Source organism: Battus philenor, unplaced genomic scaffold (genome assembly GCF_028537555.1).
Source record: "Battus philenor isolate CCGP_79_NKW_IND1 unplaced genomic scaffold, ilBatPhil1.0.hap1 SCAF_1, whole genome shotgun sequence".
Lineage (NCBI taxonomy): Eukaryota > Metazoa > Arthropoda > Insecta > Lepidoptera > Papilionidae > Battus > Battus philenor.
The window spans coordinates 8,212,738-8,228,342 of NW_027181661.1; the positions used below are offsets into that span (position 1 = coordinate 8,212,738).

At 34.1% G+C, this 15,605-nt stretch overlaps 1 protein-coding gene across 1 annotated transcript; it reads left to right on the forward strand.

Annotated features, from left to right (window-relative positions):
• The first annotated feature begins 5,539 nt into the window (after window positions 1-5,539).
• On the forward strand, window positions 5,540-10,194 carry LOC137930889 (uncharacterized). Its single transcript, XM_068774275.1, has 5 exons — window positions 5,540-5,579; window positions 8,270-8,878; window positions 8,970-9,219; window positions 9,339-9,497; window positions 9,891-10,194. Exons 1-5 carry the CDS (start codon window positions 5,540-5,542, stop codon window positions 10,192-10,194), a joined length of 1,362 nt encoding a protein of 453 aa, XP_068630376.1.
• The last annotated feature ends 5,411 nt before the right edge of the window (window positions 10,195-15,605 follow it).

Sequence of the window (15,605 nt, forward strand, 5' to 3'; positions counted from 1 at the left end):
CATTCCAAATGTGGAAGGCTCTTGGGGCCCAAAGGTTCTCGAGTGGCGACGCGCCACAAGTTAGGTGACTCATGGTACTAATTGTAGCAATTTTAGGAAATGAATTTTTTGCTTTGTAGTGAGCGTCCCTCGGCTGACAATATCACAATTAAATTGATACTTGACATAACTATAATTTAGCATCAAAAATATTAATACATACATAAAAGTAAAACAAGATTGCAATAACATTTTGAAGTTTTATTAAAAAAAAAAAACAAGACATTCAATCACACACACACACACACACGCGCGCGCGCGCGCACGCGCACACTTATGTATATATATATATATATATATATATATATATATATATATATATATATATATATATATAAGGACGAACTTGCTTCATTGTGCTGTCAAAATCAACGTCAAGAGTGACTTGAAGTGCCGTAAAACGAATATCTATAACCATTGTGGGTTGCCACAGATGACTTACAGCACAGAAACGTGGTCTTTCTATCAGTCGGTTTTAGAGCCTCATCAGCGAGGTCATAGTCAGTCAACGAGGGCTATAGAGAGCTAAGCTCAGGATTTCTCTACGAGATCCTTAGAATAAAGGAAGTAATCGATAATGCCCAGCGGATGGGCAAGTGAAGGTGACAGTGAGCAGGCCACAGCGCGCCGAACAGACGACCAGTGACTGGACAGCCGATATTGTTAAAGTAATCAGGGTGCAGGCAGTTTCTAATCGATTTGAATTTTGGCTTTGAGCTACAAAATAGATATTAACGTTTTAATCTTTTAAGACCCTATATACCCTACCCTACCCTACCCTATAATTATTCATTACTACATAACAGGTAGAGCCTTCTTTAACTGTTCTTGATATTTCTAGAATATATTAATACCCTACAAATCACGTGAAAAACTATGTATAATGAACTTTAACAATAATTCAACACACTATATATATGACATATCCACTCATATACTACTCTACTACTACTACTACTACTGTTCACGATAACTCAACAACCAAAAAAACTTGAAATTTGGTATAAATATTGATTTTGCCGAGATAAGATCTAACTAAGCATGGATTTTACGAAATTCCAACTGCAAGAAAGGTTGAGAGAGTGCTTTAATTTTTCCAAAAATGTATATTTTAAAACTATAGCTCTCTTAGGTATATAATGTGGCAGGAAAATTTTTTTAACAGTTAGTATTATGTACGAATTGGCTGTTCCGTAATTTTTACAATTTGTGGATATTTGTAGTCACTTATTTATTATTTGAGTATAACTTGTTTTAATATCTTGTCTTGTGTCAACAGACTGGTTTCCGCAGGCGAAATTGTGCTGAACTTGCGACTGAAAATACTTTGTTTTTGTAGTAATTGGCACCAATTCAACCGATATTGTCTGTTACAGAGTAGTCACAACGTCGGTGAAAATAATAGCTCATATTAAAATAATATGTATCACAGGTCGTTTGCACTTTTAAATTTTTTCCGGTTGTACAATTCTTAGAACACAAGCTCAAAAAAGAACGGCATCGCGCTTAAAATCTGGATAGAAGCTCAGCTTTGAACCAAGCAAAGAAAATATATTAATTACACAGTAAAAATAAAAACCATTTTGATGTCTTAATTTCAACGTGTGAAGATATTTTAATACCTTTGTGCCCATCGTAATCCTTCCAAAAAAATATATGTTATGTGCAAGGTCATTCTCGTTACAATCATCAGGAATACTACAAAGTTAGCAGCAAAGAAACATAAAAGGACCACAAAGTCTTTTAAAGCGTGTATAACGCAATGTTTATTTCTCAGAGAACCACGAAAGGGGCAGTACCTATAAACAAAATTTTGTGTTAAATACATCCACATACTAGCATGAACATTTATAAGAATATTTTCCACTGACAGTAATCGCACCTAATAAAAGCAACGTAAACTATAGCCTTGATTTGTTAGAAATTCTGCGTCAATAAATTACCTTATATTAAACGTCGCGCACACTTCATAAAAACGCTCAAGCGTTTGTATCAAAAAATTATTTTTGACAAACGTCATAGAATGTATTCGATGAATATTTGATTCCAACAATTCTTGACCAACTAAGATTCCAGTTGATCTATTATTATTTTTTTTGGGCACAAACATATCGTTGTGTACTATTTTACAATTACATTGACCTGCTCTAATATTGGAACAATCGCAAGACATTGTACTCTATTTACAATTATAGTAATTAAGTGTCATTAGTGGAACTTTTTCTCAGCATAATTTGATACTTTTTGAGCAGAGTAATGAAACAATAGTTTTTGTTTTATTTAAATGACGCAATCATTACATACTCTTTTGATTATTTACTCTTATTATTTAAAGTTCTATGTACTTATAGTTTCAGCCATTAAATGGATTAAGAAATTTAATTCCAAGAAAATGTCTAACAATTTTCTTTAGTTAAATACAATACTTCTTTATTTTCCCACTAAAACTATCCTGTGTGAATATAACATTTTTATCATATATGGGCATATCATATATTTTTTAAATATATCTTGAATTCTATTTTATATTCAAATAACAAATCCCTAACCTAAAAATCTTGTCTTTAGTTACGTGCCTTTTTTTCAATCGATTTCACTTCATATTAGCAAGAAATAAAATAGACTGATGATTGGCTTTCTTCACTACTCGTATATCCCTATTATGGGAATTAAATTTATACATTATAATTTAAAAATCTTTATCGATTTATCTTTCGAAATAGCTAAATAAAAATGAAAACGTGATCTTTTTCTATCTAAATTAAGATTCGATAAAAACATCGGTAAAATTTATAAAAGGCGATAATTAAATTTTTAATAGCTCTTGAAAGTTTTTTTGATTTCTCTAAACATTAATAATTTAATCTGTAAAACGCTATTCATCGGACACTGAAATATAAGTACAACCATAGAGAAATCAATATGAAGTTGATAATCACATGAACGATGTCAAATACAATAAAAAAAATATATATTAAATGCTACAAAACGTAAAATTATTTACCCAAATATGAAGTCATTACAGCAAAAACTTTTTGAATTTGAGAGAAAAAATTGTAACCCATTGAATACATCGCTAGAAGAACATATATTTTAAAAAGACATTAGCAAATGCATTTTTCTTATAAACTAATGATATTTGTATATATTTAACGTTTAACATAACGATCACAAATGGCTCTTTCAACTGATGGAGGACCTAAAACATGTTTGGTTAGTTTATTAGATATTTAACTAGAACTATGCAACTAATAAATAAAATATATATTTTTTACGGGGGCCCTGTTCCAGGTATATCAATTTCGCATAAGTGAACAAACTAAGAGCGGTGCATTTTCTTGTACTGCTGATGCGTTACTTACGAAAACAAATCATTTGCATAAAAAACGTAATAAAAAGAATAAAATCGACCATGCATGCAAAACCACCGTAGTTTCTCCAAAAATTAATAAAAATTTTCGGAGCTTATTTAAAAAAATTTTAAGGAATAATTTGAAAAGAGTGGAGGAAGATTTTTGTAAAGAATTCTCTAACTTAGATAATAAAATCACAACCGGAATTTTATGGCAACAACAAAAAGAAAAATGCAGTCCATGTCAAGCAACATCGTTAAATGAAAAAAAATTATTGCGAAAAACAATTTTACAATTATCTCAAGGACTAACGTACTTAGACAACAGAAAAAACTTATCAAAAACTGAAGTAGCTAGCCTTTTAACATATTTGTACTGCATATCTGCTGATGGTGTGTGTAAAAAATGTGATAATTGTAATGACAAAGATTCATTTGTTTGCTTAGAATCTGTAGCAAAAAAGAAAAATTCAAATGCTAAAATTCAAAAGAAAGTTAAACAAAATAAGCCCTACAAAAAACACAAAGAGTGTTCAGAAAATACTGATTGTTGGAATGACCCGCCTTCAAAATCTAAATCAAAACTTAAAAGAAAGATATGCTTTAAAAACATACATAAGCGAATGCTTTCACACAAAGCGATACCAACAACAAAAAAGCAGATATTTTGTAAATGCCTAAATGAATCAAAGAAGCTTCTTCCAAAAGGGACAAACACAAAAATGAACACAGACATTGCGGTTGTGCCTGTTACATCTAACAAAACTCATAATTCCAAAACACAGATTCAATATTGCAAATGCACCTATTCTAAATCACCACAAAACAATAAAAATTTAATGTTTTTATCACAACCATGTGAAAAATGCTTGTTTTTTGAAAATCTAAAAAATTCTGAAGCAATAAATACTAATTTCAAGCAGAAAAAACAACGGGATAAAGCAAAAAGTTATAAATGGTCTATAAAAAAAGATAAATGTAAATCAGAGAGAAGTGGGAAAAAAACAGAAAAAAAGGATAATTTACTAAAATTATGTGGGAAAAAGAAACCAAAGTTCAAAATTTTTTCTTCCAAAAAAAAATCGAAATCAAATACGAACTACCAAATTCTCCTAGAAATTTTTCCACTGCCTCTTAGAGGCAAAAAAATTATGTGTAATCCTGCTATGGACAATTCAAAAGCAAAAAAAAAGATTAAATCGAGTTGTTGTTGCAATGCAAAAGTGCAAACTGAAGAAATCATTTTGGATATTAATTGTTACCCTAAAGAAAACATACTAAGAAATTCAAAAAGGAATAATTCGGAAAAAAGTGTTAGCACAAATAGAAATATTTCAATACAATGTGAAAACAACAAGAATTTTTTTAAAAAAATTCGTCATTGCTGCGACACCTCTCAAGAAAAAACGTTGATACCAGAAGACAATTGTATTAAGTTAAAATTTTCTCCGTGTTTATCTTCTTACCAATCTTTTGAAAGAAGCTGTGGTTCGCAAGTAAAAAGCTTATTTACAAATAAAAATAATGGTATAAGACTTACTATTGGAAGAGTTACCGAAAATACAGGAAATTCGTTTTGGGGATCTAAATCTACTAGTCTCACTCATATAAACATTTTAAACAACGCGAAGGATATCTGTTCTGGTTTTATTAGCGATCAATCGGATCAATATGACTCGTATGAAATTTTCACTGACAATATTTGTGTCACCAAAGCGCTAAATTTAAACAGTTCAGAAAAACTAGTTAATAATACTACAAACGATAAAAGTTTAAATCAAAATGAATCGATCAAACTTCGCCAAAATAAAAACTGTTTAAAGAATTTTAGTTCTCTTCACCTCTTCAGCCCTATAATCATGTACGAAAAATCCGATCGTTACCTATTTAAAAAATTTAATATCAACAGTAACATTTACCTCCCTAGTACTGCCGCAAAATGTTACCAAAAAAAGTTATTCAAAAATTTCGACGTTTCGCCTATAATGTTATGGTATGTTTTTCTATTATTCTTTACGTAGTAAATGAACATAATAATGTGAGGAAAATCTCTTACCATGTTTTGTTTCTTCCAGTAGTGTTCATGTATGTAATCCGTCAAGTATTTTTAATGTTATGCGAACGCTTTTTTATCTACATTGCTACGAAATGAAGTATGATCTAAATAAATGCTTCTTACAAGAAAAAGGTGAGAAAAAAATATACAGAGAAAAATATTTGCTTATTTCGATACCAGCAATTTGTTTAACTTTGATTAAGATTTGTCTATAATTTTTTGTGGTTTTGAGCTCGGGTGTTTCTTCTATTTAATCTTTTGGCCTGGAAGCGCAGGTGCTCGCTCCAGTGTGTTACCGGCTGAAAGGGTCCTCTTGTATATCGGTATGAACTGTCATTTGAAACGTGTTTAAAGTATGGATTTTATGGTGGCAGGGACGCCAAACCGCGCCTCGTTTCTACCTGATTGCCACAAGTAATTAAGTACAGCAACTTCGAAAGCGTTAGCACTAGAAAAAAGTGTCGGAGGAAACTCCAAAACCGCTTTCAGCGTTCCCACTTCTGTAAGGGGAACCCGAGTCATTTGATAATAATAAAAAAGACACGTTTTCTTTAACAAATTTCAAAATACGTAAGACGGGAAAAAATGTGTTAAAGAAAACGTGTTCTTATTAAGCTATTTCAATTTTTCACTATCCTATTCTGTAATAAAATATTAACATCATATAAATAACATGTGATACAAACAAATGAAATGGTTGTTCATTGTATTCGAGCCACATCAGACGTATACCTTTAACTTTGTTACCATAGGACTCCTTTCGAAACTCACCGACATAAACTGCGAAAACTCATCAAAACATCTTTCCATCTCACACAACTACTAAGCGGGCACGGGTACTGCAAGCAGTACCTGCACCGTTTTAAAATAATTGATAATGAGACTTGCCCATGTGACGACTCCACAGTACAGACTTTTGATCACTTAATCAGAAACTGCTCTTGATTCGCATCCAAAAGACGTAACGTGAAAACCGTAATATACCTCCGTTCAACTTACCGGACCTTCTCAAAAAAAAATATACAGCAGAATCTTTTGATAAATTGGCCCGGCACATTGTCCTAAATCTCAAGGCATTTTCGAACGCGGCAATCGCTTTTTTGGAATTTTGAAACCATAGTCTCAGAAATATTCCTTCTTTTTGGGATTAAATGGAGGGTGATACCTGTCACAGTCAAATACTCGATTATTCGTTTAGCTGAGTACGCTGACGCCTTGTTTGGATGAAGAAGTTCACTCGTCCAAAACAAGAGACAAGTAAATACCACTCCAAAAGCTAACTTAATTCTATCATGACTTTGTTGTTGAAAAATCCATAAACACACTAAAACGTAAATTTTATCTTGAATGATGCACAGTACCCGGCGATAAATATTGCACATCGACCTTTGAGGAGAAAAATCGGCTAATTTCGGCTTCGTAGAGCGTTATCTCTGTCGCAAGAAATACAAACCGTCCGGTACCTTTTAGGAACTATTAAAACAAGTATTATTTGCTTCTTTTGATTATTATTTTTATACTTTGTATAAAAATACATCAATTTTTCTATAAGCGGTGGCTTTAGGTTGGGGTAAAATAAAATGAAAAACATGTTCACATTATGTTTACGTATTTAATTATTCGGGAAAATTACACTACTATTAAAATGCGACATTGTGATAAAAATAAAAATAATAATATTTCTCAGTTAGTTCCATTTCACTATCTGTGCTCTCAAAAAGGTCATTATCACTATCACTATCAGCTGTATTTATCACTAGTCTATAGTGTAATTGTCTAAGTCTGTCAGTGTAATCAGTGTAATTACATGATCGCAAACCTTTTTCCACTCTTCAGCGCCGACCATGTTTGCTTTTTCAGTTAATAATATTTTTACTGAAGTTAAGATCATACCCATATTTCTAGAAGCTACATAACCTTTCAGTTGAGACCATATATTTTCAATTGGATTAAAATCTGGATGATACGGTGGCAATCGCAATAAAGTGTGCCCATGTTCGGAAAGTACTCTGTCCACGGAAAACTCTATACCTCTCCTTGTGCTCATATATAATAGCGTAAATCTGGGTGTTTTTTAATTTTGTATCAACTGGAATTTCGTGCCTGTTTAACCAGTTGATCATTTCCTGTTAAATGGTGTTTGAGTTGGGGGTCTTTCAACATATTTGTTATGATAGGGTGCGTTGTCGATAACTAGAACAGAATCACTGGGTGTATTTGGGATTAATTGGTTAATCAGCCATTTCTCATAATTATCGTTATTCACTTTATTGTGATAGTCACCAGTAGTGTCCGTGGATTTATACGTTAAAAAGACAAAGGTAAAAAGCAAAGCCTTTCGCATTTCCTGCATGAACTATTATCAAACGTCGACCTTTTGAAATTGGCTTTTTTACTCCTTTTTTCTTACTTACCGCAAGATTTCCCTTTAGTGTGGGATCTATGTATTTTAGACTCATCGATGTAGACGATTTTTTCCTGTTTCACGAATTTGGCACATTTTATCGAGGCCACTTACCATTCATTTGAGACTTACATCGTGCTTTTCCATTAGAACTTTTCGAATATCTTCCATTTTAGTGAACCGAAATCTCATCTCGAGAAGTATTTTTCTCAACGTCTTTTCGGACCCATTGTAATTAATATTTTGTACCTATTTCTTTAATTTCAGTTATTTAAACTGGCTAGTTTAAAAAAATTCAGTGTCACCCTCTTCACTCGTAAGTTCAGGGCCTGCGCACATTTGATTGAATTACCGCACCGAATCGGTACAAGTTTAAATAAAAATTTGATATTAACTTTAATAACATTTTGCTTTTTAGTTAAATGTCAAACACAGCGCATGAACCGATCGAGATCAATAATGATTAAAACCACAGCAATAAATACAAATTGTTCCGTTATGTGGTTAGACATCCAAAAAGACGTTAATGAAAATCTAGGTTCACCTATTTCTCGTGAGGCTTGCACTAACAATGATCACAATTATATCGAGGCTTGCACTATAAAAGATGACCATAGTTTTGTTGAAGCTCTCGCTATAAACAATAACCACAGTTTTGTTAAAGCTTGCACTATAAACGATGATCAGAGCTACGTCGAAGCTTGCGCTGTAAAAGATGACCACAGTTTTGTTGACGCTCGCGCTATAAACGATAACCACAGTTTTGTTAGAACTTGCACTGTAAACGGTGATCAGAGCTATGTTGAAGCTTGTACTATAAATAATGATCACGGTTGTTTTGAAGCTCTCGACATTGACCGCAGTTATGGTGAGGCTTGCGCAATAAACGATGATCACAGTTATGCCGAGGCTTGCGCTACAAATGATGATCAATTTAAAATAGACGCTCAAATTTCGAAGAAAAATCTAAACGTTAATAACGTTTTTGAATATAAACACTGCTTATACCAGCTTAATTTAAATACAGGTTAATAATACACGTAATTATGAAATGAGATATATCCAATTTCAATTTATTAATCATATGAGTAATAATTCCTATAACTTTGTTTTTAAAGGTTATTCTTACAGATTTGCAAGAAATATACCTTTGGAAAAATTTGTAGCAGACAAGGAACTTTCGCAATATTTAGCCATACATCCAAGATCGGAACACACGTGTTGTATCCAAAATCGATATGGTAAAGAAAAAACTTTAGAAATCAAAGTACCTGTACAAACAATCAAATGTACTCCGTGTTCAAGTAATCAAATGCAGCTAATGAGAGAATCAAACAAAATCAAGAAGAAAATGAAGTATATAACTAAGTATGCTATTTGTTTACATTTCACATTAGCTTGTACAAAGAAATTGTAGTAAAAACATAAATTTAAAAAACTTTATTCCTAATCTTTTCTGTATAATTTCGATACGTTCTTTCTTTCAGGCACCATTTAATACAATCAATCAAAGACGGAAAGATATGTCCTAAGGGCAAAAAGATTCCAATGAATAGCGAAACTAAAAAATACGTGATAAGAAAATATCACGCATTGTGGTCTAAATTGAACCAAAAATTTGGAAAGAAAAGTAAAAAATCTGCAAAGTAAGTTTTCAGTAAACATTAATTTATTTTAAATTCGTATATATATTTCAATTACGTTTGTTATGATCACCTCATAAGTAAGACTAAGAAAAAATCGTACAATTTTATTTTGTTCAGCTCCTTTTAATTAAAAGAGATTATAAATAATAAAGATAAAGTTAACACATTATAATTTAAAATGATTTTTAATCATAATTAATACCACATTATCAAATATCTAATAATAAGCTTTTCTTTATTTTCTTGCAAGGGCTATATGAAGCATCTATTTGCGGTCTTTGTTTATAAAAATTATTAGAGCTTATTGTCAAATTATTGTAAATCTATTATGCGAAAGTTAATTAAAACATGTTATGTTTAGTTGTTATGTTTTTATCTTTCATGTTATTTTAGATCACAGACTAACTTTCTCCTTGGAGTTGACAGTAATCAAACCAATGTGCAGATTGATAACGAAGAATATGAATTGACGTTTAGTGATTTTAAACAAATGAGTGAAACCGAATTAAGAGGAATAATATCGGAGCTATCAAAAACCTTTCCACTAAGCGACTTGACCTACAACAAGGAATTTTTGAAATGCAATGTACGCGGCGAAGAAGATATGATGTTTTTTCTTGATGATACAGATGTTCCTTCTTTATTGTCAGAAGAAAATAATTTAAATAATGATAGTCAAAATATCAATTTTTTTTAATACATAGCTTAATTTGTAATAAACTTTTTCACTTTTACAATAACAAATTTTAAATAACAAATAAAATGGAATTTTGTGTAGTGGAATTTTAATACTTTTTAATAAAGCGTAATCAACCTCTTTAAAACTACATTTTTTACCTTTTTTAATATAAGAGTTCATTTACGTACTTATTCTAGCCATTGATACGGCTACAATTAAAAACACAGTTCAATTTCAATTTGTTGTTTTCTCACTTTCGTGCCAAACAGTGTTAAATATTTTTGATATAATTGCAGTAACAGCATAACACAAAGTACTTAGTTATGCAGCGAAATGCCATTTTTGAAACTATCCATCTTTTTGGTATTTATTAGTCGTTAGTTTATGTGGCTATTAATATGTACAGTTAAAGCTCCTCTATTTGTCTCACTGAAAACGATCATACCATCTACGTAGAATTGGTACGAAAAAGGTCACCAGTCTATATCCAACAGGTCTCTTCGCAGACGAGGTCTAGTCCTATATCACAAGTAACGCCAACCCCCGATCATACTTGAAAGTAGTGTTGCTGGAGTTTCGTTAGCCACTTCTTCCCCCAGCGCTAACGTTTTCTGAAGTGGTAGTGTTGTTATTGCCCAGGCAATAACAATCGACCAAATCGATGTTCGAGTAGTGTTGACGAGTGACAGCCCTAGCGTCCACAGCCCAGTTTTTGAAATAAGGGAATTATTCCTTACAATAATATTTATAGCTAGACTAGAGTGGGTGTTATTATAAACTAAAAACTATCACTAAACTTTTAAAATGGTCACTGAACCACATGCTATGGGGTTTGAGTACATATTGGTAAAAGAAAATAAGATGTATCTGTCTGCGAAGTATCCCTTCACTGGAGTAGACAGGTAGCATAATAATATACGATGTCTTGCGTCTCATCGATGAGATGTCCTCTCGCGCCTAGACCTCATAGGACCTGGGACCGCTTTATGAGGGGAGGCAGTGGCGATGCGAAAGGAAATCAAGAAAATAGGAGCCGAAAAGACTGGGCTCCTACCGAAGGCAACAGTCGGTCCGCTTACTTACGCTAAGGGCCGCGACGAGGGTCCCATAGGATACGGTGGCCACTCTACTACTACTCAAACTAGAGGACACGAGCGACAATGTCCTTAATAAGGTACGAAAAGCCATCAACCCGTGTTAGGTAGTGGTCCAAGTCACCGGGTACCGATGTGTTAGGGACCAGAAAGTCGTTCTTACCAGGGCGACCAAGGGAGAGGTGGAGGCAGTGTCTCGCTGTCTACAAAGCGACCGTACCTGACAGTCAATGAGATTTGTCTTGTCGTGGCAACCGATGATTATCATCGGCGACGTCTTCACAATGTTGTGGGACGGTAAGGTCCTGGGCGCACTTAAGATGCAAAAATGGTCTCATCGACGACAACGTCTGCCTAAAGAGAACTTCTCCCCTGTGATGCTGTGCATGCGGTGCTTTGGCACCTCTGCAAGGAGGCCGCAGATCGATACAGTCACTGCTCTGGCCTTCACGTCCGGTCTGAGTGCCTGGGCTATGCCGCCAGGTTATCGCCTTGTTGCTTAAACTGCAAGACGTCCAACTTGTACAAAGTCGAAAACAGCATCTTTAGTTGTGAGTGTCCTATTCGAAGGACAGCATAGCTAATATGGACGTTAAATACTGCTAAGGGCGCCTTGACCTTGCCATCGACGGCTCGGTGAGGCGGATCCTCGTGTGCTGTCAGCTGATCAGCGGCGGAAAACGCTAGTGGACGAGCTGATGATGGCCTGTGCTGTTGGCAAGAAGGTCTGCCTGACGCTGCTGCTGGTGCCCTGGCAACCAAGGCACCTTAAAGCAGTATTCGGGAAACAGCATGTATCAGCTGAATCAAGGTCGAGATCGGGCTAATCCTTTCCAGGCGGTCATAGCAGTCTTTGATAGCGCGCTAAGGTTGGCCATTGACCCGGAACTGCAGTTAACTAATGTGGTGGCGATAACCATAGCAATGGCCGGCTGGAGCCTTGGTTTTGTTTCAGTCTACCTTGAAGGCACCAAAGCCCTCAGCCCGTATCTCAATCGCATCTCCTATATCCGATCAGATTGGGGACCTAAAGCATTGTGATCGGAGGGGTTTTTTATTCCTGGAGCTCGTGGTGGAGGTAGAGGAAGACCGACGGGGAAAGAAGCTGAGCTGCATGCCTTGGACACATTGAGCCAACGTTCCAGGCAATAAGGAGCGGTTAGCTCTACACGAGTAGAATCGACGGCTCTCTCCTGAGCAGTTCCCTACATGGTAAGTTCAGATCACAACGCTATAAAGATTGGTCTTCGAGGTGAGCGGGCCACGGCAGAGCCGACATCGTCTGCGCGAGAGTAAAACACCAAGCGGGTTGACGGGGGCAGGTCCCGTAAGAAGCTGTTGTCCCAGTTCGAATATCGCTTACTCCGAGCGGACTACAGACACCACAGCGGCTCCAGAGGAATTAAAGGTGCTGGTGCAGCGACATTCGGACGCCGTGCGGAGTGCATACCAGTCGGTAATTCCGAAGATCAGTCAGAGCGAAAGGTTTGGCTTGCCATGGCGAATGCCAGAACTAGAGGCATTGAAGAGAGATACGGAACCAACGAAGCGCCATATCTGATGGTCAGCACCTTCGTGGAGGGAGGTCGTCGTCAATTTGTAGGTAAGCAAAACGTTTGAGTCCGGAGTAAAGCGGCTCCAAGCGGTTGGAAGGAATTCTGCACAAGCTAGACTCGAGAAAGTCTGTGCGATTGGGTTTATAAGATAATTCGCCAGACCGCCAAACGGCAAGAAGATCGCGTGCTTGTGACTTGTAATTGTGTTTAGCTAATTTAGTGTACTCCACCCGAGTAACACTAAATCCCCGTCAATCGGCAGAACTCCTTGGAAGTACTTTTTTTTAGGACGCCGGGGTCAGACATGCGACGAGCCATTTCACTCCGAAGTTAGGTGGAGGATATATGACCACGAAAGTATGCTTGGCGGATGATCCACCCTTTTTCTTAGGTCAAGATCACCGACGTACCTACAAGAATTACTCGTTGAAGTGGCAGTGAAATGGAGACATCGCTCGTGTTACTAACGTCCGTTGGGATCCAAAGGTTATCGAGAGGAGACCGCGAACGCGAGGCCTTCGCGGCGTGGTAGACCGACACTGAGTAAACCGATGAGATAATTAAGGAAGCTTGAAGTCGCTGAACACAGGCCGCGCGAGACCAGTAATCGAAGCAATCTTTGAGGAGGGCCTATGCCTTGTAGTGTACGTTAATCGGGTGATATGTTGATGATAATTATGACTGCTACTTTAGCAAGAGACATGAAATACTAAAGTCTAACTCCAAGATTGTGGACACATTTGGACAAAATATTTTTTAACAAATAATTATTTTAAATTTTTTAAAATAATATTCACATACTTTGCCTAGTCATCATTTCTAAATAAAATAAGTAAACATTAGGCAGGTTGTTATTTAACATTGAAAACCTAATTCTCCAACTGGCAGCACATTTAACTAATGTTCATCAAATATCTTCAAGAATTTAGAGTAACATTTTATATAGTATTACTATAAAGCTTAAGTTTATACCTGCTTCTGCTTGCTTCATATATTTTTCACTGAAAATTTCTTTCAGGGGCCAAATGTCTTACAACCTGACTATTTTATATAATAGTCACAGTTGCCAATCTTTGTTATCTCATTGTCATTATCATCATTATCGTTTCAGTGTGGGACATCCTCTGCTGGACAGAACCTAGTACTAAATTTTTAATTAATTTTCTGTCATGTATAATTGATTATTTATTCCATTTAAAATTTGTTTTCTTATGCTTTATGTACTCTACTTAGTATATGAAAATTAATATACATTTTATTTAATTTATTAATTTGCGTATATTATTATGCTTCACTAATAATAGACACACTATAATATAATAGTAACTTTTTGGTTTTAGTCAATACTCTACTATTGGATTCTAAATTGTTATCAATATCATCATAAGGTTATCTGTATGAAATTGTAGATTAGACCACCTATTGTACTTGGGTTCTATTGATCATGTGATGGATCTATTTTAAATTACTTTAAAATATATTTACAATAAAGTGTATGAAGCAAAGGAAAATAAATCCTGTCAATATCGAAATTCTACATATGGTACATCTTATTCAAAAATCAATGGATATAGTATAGTAAATAATGTATTACCAATAATAATTATATTAGGAAGCACTTTTAAAATTGGGGTAGCTGCATATTACAATTCATTATTGTTTACTAGCTGTCCCTGCAAACTTTGTACTGGCAAAAGTTATTGGCCTGATTCATTAGGATGGAAAAAAAATGAATGTTATAATTATATTTCAGTGTGATCATTTTAAACAGGTGATTGGAAACAGACATAAAAGTTTTTAAGCTTTTTGTTGCCAAATGGGCTATGTATTCCTTTTAAAACTTTCACACCTATAAATAATCGCACTGTGTACAAATTTAGTTGTTCTTCTGTTTCTCCCAATTTATTAAAAATTATTTATACATATCCTTTTCATTAGGAAATTCTAGTAGAAAACTTGCTCATACATTGTCACTCAAACCTGATCATCAATCTTTGGTAAACAAAAGTATCCAATAATATATGTAATAATACGCTATAAAATATCCATTACTATTTCAGTATTTATTGTTTTTGATAACTTTTACTTTCATTATTACATAATCTAATCTTAATCTTTTGATATCTTAACATTATATACATGATATAAATAACATATAATATGGTATTGCTTTGTTTGGCAGAATTTATTTTTACTCTTTGTCCATATAAACATTGTTAAAGTAATAGCCCCTTTACAATCTTACAAATTTCCTGTTTTAATCAATCCCAGTATATTTTTTTTTTGTATTTATATCAAAGCAGTCCTTCTCAAAATTATCAATATTAATAAAAAAATTTGCTGGTAAGTTTTCTAGTCACAAATATTTTATGAATGGGTTTAACAATCTGTCTTGTTCATTAATTTTTTTCCAAAATTTAATCAAAATAATATTTTTTATGGTATCCCTCTAAAATCAGAATTGTCATTTCGAACTACAAAATTATTTTGCAAGAACAAACAAAAATGTTTTGAAATACTTTACTACAAAATTTATTACATAAATAACCATTAGGAAAATAAAGCATTTATTCTCTTTTTTGCACAAACAGTACTTTAAAAACATTACGATGTTAACATACACATATAAGTACTTTGAAAAACATCGTTATGTTGATATCTGTTATAACCTATTACAAAGATAATACGCAATAAATAAATCACTTTCCTTTAAAAAATACGATCATTCTAAAACAATCCCTTTCGGCAAAAAAATGTTGGTGATGCCTGTATGTAGTGT